The 16,629-nt window shown below is 41.0% G+C and overlaps 1 protein-coding gene across 2 annotated transcripts; it reads left to right on the top strand.

The window, feature by feature from the left end:
* The first annotated feature begins 3,938 nt into the window (after nt 1–3,938).
* LOC120715258 (high choriolytic enzyme 1-like) lies at nt 3,939–15,025 on the top strand. Of its 2 annotated transcripts, none has more exons than XM_040002130.1 (10): nt 3,939–4,065; nt 4,312–4,342; nt 4,554–4,619; nt 4,773–4,922; nt 6,106–6,223; nt 6,356–6,534; nt 7,793–7,874; nt 8,623–8,747; nt 14,479–14,527; nt 14,813–15,025. In XM_040002130.1, exons 1-9 carry the CDS (start codon nt 4,003–4,005, stop codon nt 14,520–14,522), a joined length of 858 nt encoding a protein of 285 aa, XP_039858064.1. In that variant the 5' UTR covers nt 3,939–4,002; the 3' UTR covers nt 14,523–14,527; nt 14,813–15,025. The 2 variants fall into 2 exon arrangements, with proteins under 2 accessions (XP_039858064.1, XP_039858065.1); XM_040002131.1 differs by having other exon boundaries at nt 14,479–14,531.
* The last annotated feature ends 1,604 nt before the right edge of the window (nt 15,026–16,629 follow it).

Below are 16,629 nucleotides of genomic sequence, written 5' to 3'. Positions count from 1 at the left end.
CATCAGCCTCGTCTCAGAACTGAGGACGCCATCATCTACCTGCTCAATCGTGTCTACACCCATCTGGACCAGCCGGCGAGCACTGTGAGGGTCATGTTTTTTGACTTTTCCAGTGCTTTCAACACCATCAGGCCGACCCTCCTGGGTGATAAGTTAGCAGCGATGCAGGTGGATGCTTCTCTGGTGTCCTGGATTGTTGATTACCTGACAGGAAGACCACAATATGTACGTCTCCCACAGTGTGTGTCTGACAAGGTGATCAGCAACACAGGGGCACCACAGGGGACTGTCCTCTCCCCCTTCCTCTTCACCTACACCACAGACTTCAGCCACTGCACAGAGACCTCCATCTTCAGAAGTTTTCTGATGACTCTGCGGTGGTTGGATGCATCAGCAGGGATGATGAGACAGAGTACCGGGCTGTGGTCGACTCCTTTGTCACGTGGTGTGAGCAGAATCATCTGCAGCTCAACGTGGCAAAGACCAAGGAATTGATCATGGACTTCAGGAAGACCAGGAAACACTTGACCCCTGTTTCAATCCAGGGGGTCAGTGTTGACATCGTGGAGGACTATAAATACCTTGGAGTACACATTGACAATAAACTGGACTGGGCTAAAAACACCACAGCACTTTACAGGAAGGGCCAGAGTCGTCTCTATTTTTTGAGGCGACTGAGGTCCTTCAACATATGCCAGAAAATGCTCAGGATTTTCTATGAGTCTGTTGTGGCCAGTGCGATCCTCTATGCTGTTGCATGCTGGGGGAGCAGGCTGAGGGTCGCAGATGCCAACAGACTCGATAAACTGATCCGTAAGGCCAGCAATGTTGTGGGGATGGAGCTGGACTCCCTCAAGGTGGTGTCGGAGAGGCGGATGCTCTCCAAGATAAAGACAATGTTGGATAACACCTCCCACCCACTCCATGACATGCTGGTCAGTCACAGGAGCACGTTCAGTGAGAGACTGAGATTACCCATAATGCACCACTGAACGACACAGGAAATCTTTCCTGCCTGTGGCTCCCTGTACAACGCATCCACTTAACACACTGGTTACTGCTACAACTACACATGTTTCTTTTTCAGCTATTTATTTATGAGTGACTTATGTATGTATGTATATATTGTACTATTCTTAGTTAGCGTATTGTCTGTCTTGTCTTAAAGTTGGTTTATAATGGAGCACTGTAACAAAAAATAATTTCCCCCAGGGATCAATAAAGTATTCTGATTCTGATTCTGATTCTGAAATCAAAGAACATGATCCTCACAGTGCTTCCAGGCTTCTCCAGGTGAGTCAGAGCTCGGTGCAGGAGGTAGATGATGGCGTCCTCCACCCCGATGCCAGGCTGGTAAGCAAACTGCAGCGGATCCAGTGAAGACCTCACCAGGGGGCGCAGATGGTTTAGAACCAACCTCTCGAGGGTCTTCATCAGATGCAATGTCAGGGCTACCGGCCTGTAGCTGCTGAGGTCCTTGGGATGGGAGGTCTTTGGTACCGGTACCACACACGAGGTCTTCCACAGCTGTGGTACTTTCCCCAGTGACAGGCTCAGGTTGAACAGATATCCTAGGATGCCACACAGTTCATCTGCGCAGCATCTCAGGAGCCTGGAGCTGATGCCATCTGGACCTGCAGCCTTCCTCACCTTGATCTTGCGAAGCTCATTCCTCACTTGAAGTGCTGAGATAGAAAGAGTGGATTTGGGGGGAGGTGTGTATGTTGGAGTCCATAGAAGCCGGGGTTGGGTGTGATGGCTGGGAGCTGGGAGGTGTGAAGTCCTGAGATGAAGGACAGGCGGTCCCTGAAGATGAAGGAGATTGCAGCAGGAGGGACGATGCTGTGGTGGGTGTTTGATCAAACCTATTAAAATATTTATTTAGGTCATTCACCCACCCCAAGTCTCTTGCAGCCTGGGAGGTTGGTTTTTGTCCTGAGATTGTCTTCAGGCTGTTCCAATTTCATCTTCAGAAAATGAACAGCATGCTCTGGTTAGTCACTAGGAGAGTTTTGAAGCAGCTGGCTAAATGTTAGCAGAGTATAAGGCTGTAAACTTAAGAATTCACCCTATAACTTCTATCAGCAACCACATCATCAGTAAACACTGACCCCGTGCCACTAATAGCCATACATACAGGGAGTGCAGAATTATTAGGCAAGTTGTATTTTTGAGGAATAATTTTATTATTGAACAACAACCATGTTCTCAATGAACCCAAAAAACTCATTAATATCAAAGCTGAATGTTTTTGGAAGTAGTTTTTAGTTTGTTTTTAGTTTTAGCTATTTTAGGGGGATATCTGTGTGTGCAGGTGACTATTACTGTGCATAATTATTAGGCAACTTAACAAAAAACAAATATATACCCATTTCAATTATTTATTTTTACCAGTGACACCAATATAACATCTCCACATTCACAAATATACATTTCTGACATTCAAAAACAAAACAAAAACAAATCAGCGACCAATATAGCCACCTTTCTTTGCAAGGACACTCAAAAGCCTGCCATCCATGGATTCTGTCAGTGTTTTGATCTGTTCACCATCAACATTGCGTGCAGCAGCAACCACAGCCTCCCAGACACTGTTCAGAGAGGTGTACTGTTTTCCCTCCTTGTAAATCTCACATTTGATGATGGACCACAGGTTCTCAATGGGGTTCAGATCAGGTGAACAAGGTGGCCATGTCATTAGTTTTTCTTCTTTTATACCCTTTCTTGCCAGCCACGCTGTGGAGTACTTGGACGCGTGTGATGGAGCATTGTCCTGCATGAAAATCATGTTTTTCTTGAAGGATGCAGACTTCTTCCTGTACCACTGCTTGAAGAAGGTGTCTTCCAGAAACTGGCAGTAGGACTGGGAGTTGAGCTTGACTCCATCCTCAACCCGAAAAGGCCCCACAAGCTCATCTTTGATGATACCAGCCCAAACCAGTACTCCACCTCCACCTTGCTGGCGTCTGAGTCGGACTGGAGCTCTCTGCCCTTTACCAATCCAGCCACGGGCCCATCCATCTGGCCCATCAAGACTCACTCTCATTTCATCAGTCCATAAAACCTTAGAAAAACCAGTCTTGAGATATTTCTTGGCCCAGTCTTGACGTTTCAGCTTGTGTGTCTTGTTCAGTGGTGGTCGTCTTTCAGCCTTTCTTACCTTGGCCATGTCTCTGAGTATTGCACACCTTGTGCTTTTGGGCACTGCAGTGATGTTGCAGCTCTGAAATATGGCCAAACTGGTGGCAAGTGGCATCTTGGCAGCTGCACGCTTGACTTTTCTCAGTTCATGGGCAGTTATTTTGCGCCTTGGTTTTTCCACACGCTTCTTGCGACCCTGTTGACTATTTTGAATGAAACGCTTGATTGTTCGATGATCACGCTTCAGAAGCTTTGCAATTTTGAGACTGCTGCATCCCTCTGCAAGATATCTCACTATTTTTGACTTTTCTGAGCCTGTCAAGTCCTTCTTTTGACCCATTTTGCCAAAGGAAAGGAAGTTGCCTAATAATTATGCACACCTGATATAAGGTGTTGATGTCATTAGACCACACCCCTTCTCATTACAGAGATGCACATCACCTAATATGCTTAATTGGTAGTAGGCTTTCGAGCCTATACAGCTTGGAGTAAGACAACATGCATGAAGAGGATGATGTGGACAAAATACTCATTTGCCTAATAATTCTGCACTCCCTGTACATGCCTGTGCCATAACACTCCTCCACCATGCTTGACAGATTTAAATACATTGATGGTAACTATAATATTTGGACTGCGACATAATATAAAGACAGCCACAGCCTTTTTGTCTAACTTCATAATATGTTGAAACAGACGTGTTTAAGTAACAACTGTCATCTTCAGTTGAGTAATGAGTACTGGTTGAACAGCATGCCATATTAGGGCAGAATTCAGCTGGCCTTTCTAACTATATAAGCCGAACACTTGTGTTTTCAGCAGGTATTTTCTCAGTCGGCTGCTCTTCTTCAGTAACCAGCCATGATCCTCCAGGCGGCTGTGCTCAGCGTGTTCTTGTGCTTCGCCCACACTTTTGTTATAGAGGTAAGCGTTGTAGTTAAGTATGCAGACGTAGATTTCCTCTCTGATTTGACCAAGATGTTTTATTTTGTTAAAATGGAATACAACCTTTCTTCAAAACAAAAAATAAGAACAAAAAGAGAATACTTCTGTTTTTCATTTTATTAATTTATTGTATAAATTGGAATTTGCAATTTTAAACTTCAAGCATTTTTGAACTTGCAAACAAATCAAATACTAGTCCTTATAAACCCTTTTATCTTATTACAGGCACCTTTTAAAAAAAGTGTTGAGAACTCCGGTAAGACTTTGCTATTTTTTACATTTAGCACTTGTATGTCATCACACTATGTGAGATATGCTCTTATTCATGTTGATTTGTATTCATTTATTTATTTATTTTAATTGGTCCATATTGGATTTGCCTGACTCCTTGACATGTCTTTGTGATGTTGTAACATGTGACCTTGTCCTTATAAAACAGTCAAACATATGTGCTTCATATTGAACAGGAAACAACACTGAGGGTGATGATTTCAGTATCTCGACACTGCTGGAGAAGGCTAATGCTAATCTTGGTATGTTCAACTTCACTTCAGTTCCTATTCATCAGTAGTAAATATACGGCTTTAGTAACAACATCCAGGGGCTAACCTTAAAAACTGAGTTGATGTGTTAATGAAACCATCGAAAGTACACGGAAAATACGTTTTTCTTTCCATACTTTACAGGAAAGAACTTGGATGAACCTCTAGTCATATTTGGAGACATAGCAGTGCCAACAGGTCTACAGAACGCTGATCCGTGTACGGCTCGAGGCTGTTTGTGGCCTAAAAACAATGGCAGAGTTGTTGTACCTTATCAAATCTCCGACCAGTACTGTAAGTCTAGATACATAGAAATATTCCTTTTTATTGAGCTTTCTGCTAATTTTTCAGGTTTAACTGAAAACTATTAGAATGATTTTCTCCGTCTGTAGGGTTTGTGTTGGGGTTTGGTTTTTTTCCATTAGTGGGCAAAGCTGCTTCCCAAACCTTTTCCCTCTGAGATTCCACATTTTAGTGTCCTCTAAATACAAAGAGAAATCAATGGGTTCTCATCTCAGGGCTTCAAATACAGCTGTTTGGTCAAAAGACTAAACACTAAAGTATTTTAATGACATACAGAAAGGTTTTTGTGTACAGAGAATACAAAGAGTTTAAAAATACTACCAAGGAAACTGAAAGGGACAGTTTATTAAAAAAGGAATTAGTCAGTTATACATAAATTTCATCCGATATATAAAAACAATACCTAAATATACATCAATCTATTATCAGATGGATGTAATATAAAATTATATATAAAGCTTTGCCAAAGCTTAGCATGGAGACTGATACAAGATATTCAGTCCCAATTTTGAAGACCTTAATGTTGCAGATAAAATTGCTGTTTTCTCGGTTCTAAAATGCCTTTTTCCTTCCATTGTGCTTTTGGCTCAATCCAACCCAAGAGGCGCTCTTTAATTCAAAAGTGCAGGAACTAGTTAGAGGAAACTGCAAATAAAATTTACACCTACTTCCAGTGTCACAATCAAAAAAATTATTTATTTATTTTTGCAAGTTTGACAAGTTTTCTCCAGGGAATTACCTGACAAAACATCCAGAGTGCCACAGACATTACACTGGGGGTGTTTTGTTATTGAACCTATGATATATCCCAATATAATAACACTCAAAGTTAGTTATAATTAAGATATGTAGATAAAATGGGACAGATGTATTTTACCCTGAAAATTTCTGTTAGCTATGCCACATCAAAGATACTGGGGGGAAGCGGTTCAATATTATGACCAATCTTTACAAGCTTCAAGCCAACATAATGAAGAATATTTTATGCTTTCTATAAATTCATTAAAGTTGTACAAAAACATCAGCTGATTTTGAGGCAGTAACATAGATTTGATTGATTTATAGGCCAGTGTAAGTAGTAAGCAGTTGCTCAGCAGTAGCAGCATTGTGCTCAGTCTTAGTTGAATATAATGCCACAAATAAATAGAACCACAATACATGTTTTTCTGTGAAGCCCGCAGGGAACGTGGCGTCATCGAGGAAGGTCTGAGGTCATTTGAAGCAGCCACGTGCGTCAGCTTTAGGCCCCAGAGCAGAGAAAGAGACTTTCTGGACATTCAGTCTCGTGATGGGTAAGTCCAACACAATGTAGGCATTTATACTTGAATTCTACAGGCAAACTTTTCATCTAACGCAGGATGTTCTGAGTGAGGAAGCTGTTTTACTGGTTTGTCATAAAAATTTTATTTACCGCTCTTTTTCAGGTGTTACTCTTTTGTTGGGCGTCGTGGGGGTGGCCAGATAGTGTCACTGAGTCGCCGGGGCTGTGTTTTCCACCAGATAGTCCAACACGAGGTGCTCCATGCCCTGGGCTTCGACCATGAACAGACTCGTTCAGACAGAGACCAACATGTACGCATCTTGCTAGAGAACGTCATTCCAGGTGGGTCACATTACAAACAACAGCCTTTTCCACCAGTCAGAAAAAATCTTTAAGTGGTCAGGATGACAAAAAAAACTTCTACATAAATGACAGTTCATTTACCAACAGTAGAGCAATAATCATGTTTTTTTTAGAATATTTCAAACAACCAAAAGTACAAACAATGTAGGGCAAAATGTGAAACATTCACAATAATCAAATCTGTCTGTGGAATTCTTTTATTTATTTATTACATTTATTTATAACTTTGAGACTAATCTATTCGAATTGGAAGAATGTTTTGTTCCTCTGTGCTTTTAAAAAAAAAAGGTGTATGTATATGTGTTGTATATTAGTCTTTTGACCTGCATTCCTTCACTCATCCCAACCTGTCACGGCGGATGGCGCCCCTCCCTGAGCCACTGTCGCCAGAGTGCTTGCTCAAAGGGGGTCATATGATTGTTGGGTTTTTCTCTGTATGTATTATTGGAGGGTCTACCTTTCAATATAAAGTGCCTTGTTATGCTTTGGTGCTGTATAAATAAAATTGAATTGAATATTAACAAAAAGTATTAAAGTTAACCAAGTAATTTTATTGTCCAAACCTGAGTAGTTTTTGTATATTAACCCTGTCATGCATGAATTATGACAAACTCAATCAGGAATTATTTGTATTCATGTTTAGGCATGAAAAGATGAATACAAATAAATCCTGATTGAGTTTGTCATAATTCATGCATGACAGAGTTAAATAATAAAATTACAATGAAACATTTCATACATCTATTGTAACATTAAACGACCAGTGGGTGTGACACATCAGTGTCTAATGGTTAATTTTGCAAGTATACCATCAGCAGTGACACAAATACAAGAACACAGCCTTTAAATAGCTGTAAACTGTAGCAACCATGCGTGAAAGGGTTAACATAGGCAAACATTATTCAAAATGGAAGTCAGCAGCAAAAGAAGTCACACCTCTTATGTGTAAAAGTAGCATCAAAATAAATGCACAACTCACTATGTGGAACCGCAAGGTGAAATGACTTACAACTGTCCCAGCCCTCCCATGTCCATATGGAGAGCTCTCTCTCTTTAAAGCTGGAAAGATCTTGTGCCCATGGACACAAATCAATAGATTTCTTTGTTTTTGTGCAAAGGAAAAAAAGTTACCCAGGTGCTCTCACACAACTGTAGGGTGAACTGAACTTTTGTGACATTTTAATGCTCAGCCTGGAGTAAGAGACAAACATTGACTGAGTTGTTTGAACCCTCACAGGGATGGAGCATAACTTTAGGAAAATCAACACAAGGAACCTTGATACTCCCTATGACTACAACTCTGTTATGCACTATGGAAGGTAAGATATCAGTTCACTCCCTGAACATGCTTCAAATGTATATTTATTTAAAAATTATGTCATAATAACACAGTTTTATTTGACACAGTTTTATCTGTTTTCAGTCCTTTCATTTTCAAGATTTTAATTTTCTACATCCTGTGTACATGTGTGTCGTAATCAACTTCTGTTACCACACTGGCCATTGAGAAAACCAGTAATTCAAACCAGTATATTTTAAAGCTGTGGTAACCTATGAAACAGTTTACACATTGAGGGCTATAACAATAATAATAATAACAATAATAATGATGATAATTTTATTATCAGTAATAATATTGCAGCTGCTAACAAAATAATTGATACTCAACACACGAGAAGCCTACAATGCACACATTTATAGACAAAAGCCACATTAGCTCGTCACAGAGTGCTAGCTTGCTGCCTAACGAGCAAATACTACATGATGGACAATAATGGCGTGCAGGACTTTGCCTTTGGGCTCTTTTTGGGCAGATGATAAACCTTGAAACATTTATATCCCATTCTGTTAAATGTTTGAAATGGCAATAAGGACTCTGTTTGGCAGAGTCAATGAGGTAATAATTAGGTAGATAATCCTCTTGACTGACCTTTCCCTGCTGCATTGCTCAAGCTGAAGCCCATATTATAATTTCATGTTTTTAGCCTTCTCTTTGTAGTTGTTATAATGACAGTTGTTTGAGACTACGATCACAATTTGCCTTACTACTGTGTGTTTGCACCCCAGGTTTGCCTTCTCAAGAGACAGGGAGCCAACCATGGTTCCCATACCCGATGAGAATGTAGCCATTGGCAGAGCTACAGAGATGAGTGCCAATGACATCCTTCGAGTGAATCGCCTTTATACCTGCAGTATGTACCTCGTTTCTTTTCTTTTCTTTTCTTTTCTTTTCTTTTCTTTTCTTTTCTTTTCTTTTCGTTTCTTTTCCTTTTTTATAAAGAAAAAAGGAAGCTGGATTAACAGTTGGAAGGTCAGTAGTTCAGTTCTTGGCTACTCCACTCTAAATTCAATTAGTTTAATTCAATTTTATTTTTATAGCGTCAAATCACAACAACAGTTGCCTCAAAGCACTTTATATTGTAAGGTAAAGACCTCCCTCCTGTCTTATAAACAAGTAAACAGAGGTCATGGCAGCCATCTGCTGCGACCGGATGGAGGTTGCAAGAAGTGAGTTTTAGTTTCTGCAGCACTATATACATTTGGACAGTATTTACATATAAATAGTTATTGCACACTGGTGGTTTATAGAGGGAATCCTTGGAATGTGAGTGGGACTGTGTTGATCAGTGCATGTTCTCTACAAACTTTAAATAATATCTTTAAAATGATAGCGGCACAAACGAAAATTTTTGTAGCACAAACCAGCAGAAATGTAGCGCAATTGATTGACACCAATTTTGTTTGATTTTGTTTGGAGTGGTTAGCACCAGAGTGTGAACAGACAGGAAGTCAGAACATCCAAGTCTGAGGCTCTCGATTTACTGGTGGATTTATGTCCCTGCTCTCACCTATGGTCACGAGCTTTGGGTAGTGACTGAAAGAATGAGATTGTGGATACAAGCGTCAGAAATTAGCTTTCTCCAAAGGGTGGCTGCCCTCCACCCTAGAGATAGGGTGAGGATTTCAGCCATCCGGGAGGGGTTCAGAGTAGAGCCGCTGCTCCTCCACATCAGAAGAAGCCAGTTGAGGTTGTTCGGGCATCTGACAAGGATGCCTCCTGGGTGAGGTGTTCTGGGCATGTCCCACTGGAACAAGCCCTGGAGTAGACCCACTGGTGAGATCATATTAGACTTGTAGTCAAGACCGCCTAATCCGAGACCAAGAAAAGACCAAGTTGAGATGAGACCAAGACCGAGACAAAAAAAGTCTTTAAGCTGCAGCCAGACGCTGCTTCGTTTACGGGTATCAGGCATATTTATGTGTTTTTGCTGTCGCACAGCCCTCCTCACCGCTGTCTACTGTCTCACTCACTGAGAGGACAGACGCACGCTCCACTTGACTGTCGCGTCTCTCACCCTCTCTGTTTTTCACATAATGATATTATCCTATATCCTCGCATGTGATTGGTCACAATATGGAGGGATTGGAGCATAACTGAGCCCCTGTGTGAGAGCCGAGCAGCTCTCACACAGGAATTTAAGGAAATTAGGTGAGGGTAGAAATGACTGAAAGATTAATAGGCTCTGTTTTGAGTTTTGTTCAAAAATGAATGACTTCATATAGGAAGAAAAATTCACATATGCAGGACACCTTAAACTAGTTTTTTAATTAAGCAGCGAGGCAGAACAAAGTCGGGGCTGTATCAAGACACGAGGACTAAACCCCAATTCAACCAGACCCAGAACTGATCCTGAATTAAAACAGGACTACAACAGTTCAAAATCAGGACTACTGAGGACTTAACCAAGACAGAACCAGAATCAGAACTAGATGATAGTAGCACTAAAATCATCATAGACCTGCACTACACTTATTTTTTTAATTCTACCAAAGTCCACTATTTAGATTGAGAAAAGTTTATATAATTATTTAGCCTTGTTGTGCAAACAAGCTGCAGAACTTAATAAATGTAGAGTTTGAAAAGTAACAAATGGTATCTAAAAAGAAACACGAGGTACGAGATACATGTTCTGATGAGTTTTGGCAAACAACCATGTGACTAACATGTGTGTCTCACCTGCTCTTGTTCCCTCCCTCTCTGCTCCTCTCTCTCCCTCTCTGCTCCTCTCTCTCCCTCTCTGCTCCTCTCTCTCTCTTTGTGCTGACAATCAAGCCAAACACCAACATCATCAAATATACAGTTGAAACCAGATATTTACAAACTCTTCAGATCAAAACACAAACACTTTTTTAATTGTAACATCAAATCAGACTAAATGTTTATTTTTTTAGATTGATAAATATAAAAAACATATTTGTTAACTTTAAGAGTAAAGAGAGAAACTTTCTGTATTCCTTAATTGTAAATGGCACCAAATTGTATTCAAACTGAGCCACACTTATGGAGCTCCACAATTCTGCTCCTGGTGTTTTGGTTGACATCTCTTGATGTTCCCATGTCACAGAAACAGGCTCTGTGTTTTGCTTATATGCATCCACAGCTGTGCCACCAATTTACTCACATGGACTCTACTAACCTATCAGAAGCTTCTTCAGCTCAGAATGGAATCGTCTGGAGTTTCTTATTAATTAACAATAAACTTAGTGTATATGTGCTCATAAATTTGATGAAAGTGATTAAAATAGAAGCTCTGTCTCTCTTTATTCTGACATTTAACTAATTCAAAAGATATTTCAACATTTATTTATCTAAAACAAAAGTTTACTCTAAATTGATGTTTAACAGTAAAAAAATGTTCTTGTGTTTTCCATAAAGTGTAAATATCTGGTTTAGACTGTGGATATACTGCTGTGTGTTGAAATTCCTCTTGTTTTGCATAGAAATATACTGAACAACATCCAAAGCATAATATATAAAATAACATCTACCTGAGTTTTTTCTTTGAAAGAAGCTCCTTATGTCCATTGTTGTGTTCATCAGTACATAACTGAAACCGATTTAGAGAGTTTGTTTAGCCGTGGAGGGAAACAACTGAAAATATGAAATGTAAGCTAAGACTCTCTAAAATCAGCATTGCTGTTCGGCTTTTTATTTATCCATTTGTTGATTCACCCGAAGAGCAAGTAACGCAACCAAGTGATCAGTTTGATATCAATCTTTCGTGATACACCGTCATATTTACATTATTAGTTCAGTACGAATGATTTGCTTTGGTACCTGGTCAAACTTAAGCTCTCCTCTGTCTGCAGCAAACTCGCAGGCAGCAGCTTCTCCCCCCTCGCTCACATGGGTGCTGTGCTCAGTCGCCCAGTGCCTGAGCTCGGATCATACCACAATTAGGGGGAATTTACGACAGTGCGCTCTGTGCTTCGTGTGTTGTTTTTGTTTTATACAGTTGTCAGTCAGGCATCTAACTAACAAATTACACTCCAAAAGACCCCATGCTTCTGAAAAAATGACCCGGGCTTAAGCCCAGTAGGCCACCCCCCCGCTCCGCTGATGGTTGACTCCAAATCTCCCGAACACTATGTCGATTTGAGAACGCAAGACCGAAACAGCAAGACCAAGACCGAGACCAAGACAAAAGTCCGTTGAGACCAAGACGAGACCAAGACCACGTAAAAGTGGTCTCGAGACCAAGACCAGTCTCGAGACATCCAACTCTAGATAATATCTCTTGGGTGGTATGGGAACTCCTTGGTGAGGCAGCTAGGGCAGGGGTGGGCAATCTCAGTCCACGAGGGCCGGTGTCCCTGCAGGTTTTAGATCTCACCTTGGCTCAACACACCTGAATCACATGATTAGTTCGTTACCAGGCCTCTGGAGAACTTCAGGACAAGTTGAGGAGCTAATTTAGCCATTTAAATCAGCTGTGTTGGTTCGAGGACACGTCTAATGCTGGGCTCACACTGTGCGATTTTTGGCCCATTTTGAGCCGATTTTTGAGTCGTGCGACCGTTTTGGCGATCGGCCCGATTTTGGCCTTCATCGTGCGTCGTGCATCGTGTAGTATATGTGTGGTAACGAGACGCGATTAACACCTCACGACCAGCTCCCGATCATCAATCGCTTGGTCGTGAGGATTTTGAAATCCTCGCGACCGTCGTGAGGGTGTCACCGCAGTTTGTCACACTGCGCACGCGCAAACACAAATGTCAGCGAAAAAGACGGCGCAGCACGGCTGTGCAGCGTGTGATCTGGACACAAGCGATGGAGGCACAACTTGTAGAACGTTGGAAAGCTCATCCGAGCCTTTTCGATGTGGCCTCACAAAATGATCACGACCACAACAACCGTGAAAATAGTTGGATCTACACTGCTGCTCAATCACAGCTGCCTGATCATGTTTTTCATTAGCAATTTAGCAAAGTTGATGGTGGTGGTGTGTCTGTGTGAGTGAAAGACAGAGAGGGAGAGAGCGACAGAGTTTCTGTTATAACCTTCATTTTATGGAGGCACAGTGTGAGCACTCGGGTCGCATCAGAGCATCGGGCCGTATAGTGTGAGACCTGCATCGTGACCTATGAACTTGTAACCCCTGCGAGTCAATCGTGCAGTTTGAGCAGGAGCTGAATCGCGCGACTGAAAAAAATCGCACAGTGTCTGCCCAGCATAAGACCTGCAGGGACACCGGCCATCGTGGACTGAGATTGCCCACCCCTGAGCTAGGGAGAGGGAGGTCTGGGCTTTTCTGCTTAGGCTGCTACCCGGCCCCAGAGAATCTGAAGAAAATGGATGGATGTATAGATATTCCAGGTGTGTCGCCATGTGGGGAAAAATACTTCAACACATGGTTGGGTTGGTAGTGTACCGGGGGCTTCTATTTAGGACTACGCTTCCTCCTCACCATCACTCAGCAATCATGTTTTCCCAACTGCTCGGGAAAATCCGATGGAAGAGAACTGACGGGGCCTCCGGAGCTATAAACAAGCTACATTTATAACAAGTATAGTTATTAGTAAAGTAGGCCAAGGGGTAACTAAACATCTGAGCAGGAAAGAGTAGGAGAGACAGGTGAAGAGCTATTGCTAAGCTAGCGAATCCCTAAAGACACAGTGACTGAATACTGTAAATATAATTAGTGGGTGATTCAACAGAGTGTGCTTTGGATAAAGCGCATGAAGATTAAACTATGAAATAAGACGTTATCTATAAGTTTTTAATTAAATTGGCTACACAGATAAGCAATGCAAAAATACCACTGTAAGATAGAACAGGAAGTGATACTCCAGACTGAGACAACACCAAGAAGTATTTTGAAATGACCTTGAGCAAGATACTGAACTCTGAGTCGCTATTGATAAATTTGTGCAAATGTGTGTCTGGTACTTAAGTATAGGAAAGAGCATTTACATGAACGTTTGTGCGACTGGCTAATAAGAATTTTGAGTGCTCAATTAGAGCACAAAAACACTGTATAAGTGCCAGTCCACTTGCCGTTTTTCTGCACCACCTTTGGTTTCCAAACCTACTACTGCACCCATTTGTGCTTAAAGGTTGAGAGGTTTTCAAAATTCAAACAAAATGTAACTGTACTATGAAGCTGTCTCCTCCTCAAATAATAATTATATAAATAGAAAAAAGTTGGGACAAGCACAAAAACCTGGATTCCTGTTAACAAACAAGCAGAAAAACCAACGTCACTGGGGTAAAAAGTGTTTGAAGATCAAATATGTACACAAAACTGACATTGGGTGATGCAAAATGGAGGGAAGAGGAAGCAATTTCTGTTTGGTATTATTGTCTATAGATAATAATATGCTTCAGAATATCATAACCATGAGAGCATGCTTATTTAATTATCTGCTTTGTGTGCTGAAGACCTTAAATTCTTTCAACCTATCTGCTCAGCCCCCGGCTTACTTTTCTACCTCCACTAGTTTCACAGAACAATCATGGAGACTAGTAAACACCAACATAAATATAGTACATCAAACTGTTCATCAAACTCAGATGTTCATGTGGTGTCTTAAAGAAATGCAGCAGCGTTTAAAGATTTCCCTCTGTTTGTTGTTTGACAGGCTCAAATGTGCCCATACCCGTTCAAAGGAACAAGTTGTTCTAGAAAAAGTAAGTAAATAAGCTCGGATGTTTACGAATTTTGTTTACTTCATTATAATAGAAAATCATGTTCCAATTAAAGCTTTGTCAGGATAACTTTAGTGGAAACATTTTGTTTAAAACAAAAATCAATGAAATGTCATATATTTTAATTGATCAGGGTCAGAAGCATGTAGCTGGGATGAGTGAAAGGCATATAAACCAGAACACCAGACGAACACATCTCCTCAATTTACAGCCTGTGTTTGTGATTTTTTTGTGCAGATGTATAACATCTTCTTTCTGTTTCCACAGAAAACCAAGAGATGGGAGAGATTGATGCAGCTTGAATTTTATGCTTTTCAAATTTGCCTGAAATAGTTTTTTTAAAATGAGAAATGAAAATGTATCATTGTCTATACTTTTCACCTGTCCGTTGACTTAATCCCAATCACGCTTGTGTAACTGCTAGTCAGCTGTATGAAATACTAAAAAATGAACAAAAGTAAACATTCATTTTAATTTCTAGTAAGTTTGTTTCTTTATTCCACAAATCCTACAAGTCTACAGGTCAAAAATAGACATTTAACAAGTAAAGATATGAACTCAGTCTTGTACTAGTATTTTCCTGACAAAAAGATATAAAACCAAAGGTTAATCTACTTAAGTAACAGTCAAACAGAGTGGAAATGGTTTTCAGTGAGAAAAACAATATTATTTTCCCAGTATTGCTCTTCTCAAAGTAAGAGTAAGGCCAGTCAAAAGAGTAAGTGAAATGCACACCGCCTTCGCTCCATGTTGCTTTACTGTTGACTGAACTGCTAACTTGGGGTTTGCTCTCTCTGTTAGTACAAGAATTAATAATTGATCAACAAACTGATTTACTCTGACTTACAGAAACCTGGTTGCAGCAGGATGATTATATTAGTTTAAATAAATCAACCATCAATCATCAATCAAATGTGTTATGTACTGCTGCACTTTATTCACAATGAGTAAATAAGAATTCCATTAAAATGACTTTATTTTGGACTGTCACTTTAATTTTGTTTATACAGTACCAAATCCAAACAACAGTCGCCTCATGGTGCTTTATGTTTAAGATAAAGACCCTACAATAAAGCCCAACAGTAAGATGAGCCCCTGTTAACAAGCACCTGGAGTCAGTGTGGAGGAAGAACTCCATTTTAACAGGAAGAAACCTCCAGCAGACCACGGCTTAGGGAGGGACAGCCGGTTTGAGGGGAGGACAAAGGGCAGAGAGGCAAGGGAAGAGAGCCAAATATTAACTTCATGTGGCCTACAGATTAGCTCAACAACAGTGCATAGAGGGCTTCATGGAATGGGTTTATATGGCCAAGCAGCTGCTTCCAAGCCTTACAACATCAAGCGCAACACAAAACATCAGATGCAGTGTTGTAAAGCATCATTGTGAGGGGCGGTTTTTGTTAGGAGCTGGGCTCTGTCTTAGTTCCAGTGAAAAGAAGCTTCTAATACTTCAGCATCAGAATCAGAATCAGAAAGGGTTTTATTGCCAAATGTTGAGCAGGTTTACAACATTAGGAAATTGCTGCGGTGCTTCAGTGCAAACATACTGTCATAAATTACGCTTAAATAGACATGAAAAAATAAGAATAAGAATAAGAATTAAAAGTGCTAAGTAGATAGATATATACATGAGTGCAGGTGGTGATCAGTGCCAAACATGGAATGATGCAGTGAACACAGCGTAGGGTCATGTGTTAGTGGTGGGAACAGTCATACGGTTATTGTTCATGTGTCCGACAGCAGAGGGGAAGAAACTGTTCTTATGGCGAGAGGTTCTGGTGCGAATGGACCGGAGCCTCCTGCCTGAGGGGAGCAGGTCAAACAGACTGTGTCCAGGGTGAGAAGGGTCAGCTGAGATCCGAGCTGCACGCCCCAGTGTCCTGGAGGTGTACAGGTCCTGCAGAGATGGGAGTCTGCAGCCAATCACCTTCTCAGCAGAGCGCACAACACGCTGCAGTCTCTGTTTGTCCCTGATAGTGGCTCCAGTGTACCACACGGTGATGGAGGAGGTGAGGATGGACTCGATGATTGCAGTGTAGAACTGCATCATCGTCCGTGTTGGCAGGTTGAATTTCTTCAGCTGC

This window comes from Simochromis diagramma, unplaced genomic scaffold (assembly GCF_900408965.1).
Source record: "Simochromis diagramma unplaced genomic scaffold, fSimDia1.1 OVJJ01000430.1, whole genome shotgun sequence".
Classification (NCBI taxonomy): Eukaryota; Metazoa; Chordata; class Actinopteri; order Cichliformes; family Cichlidae; genus Simochromis; species Simochromis diagramma.
The sequence above is the reverse complement of the archived record's forward strand: the minus strand, read 5'-3'. Positions and strand labels throughout refer to the sequence as shown.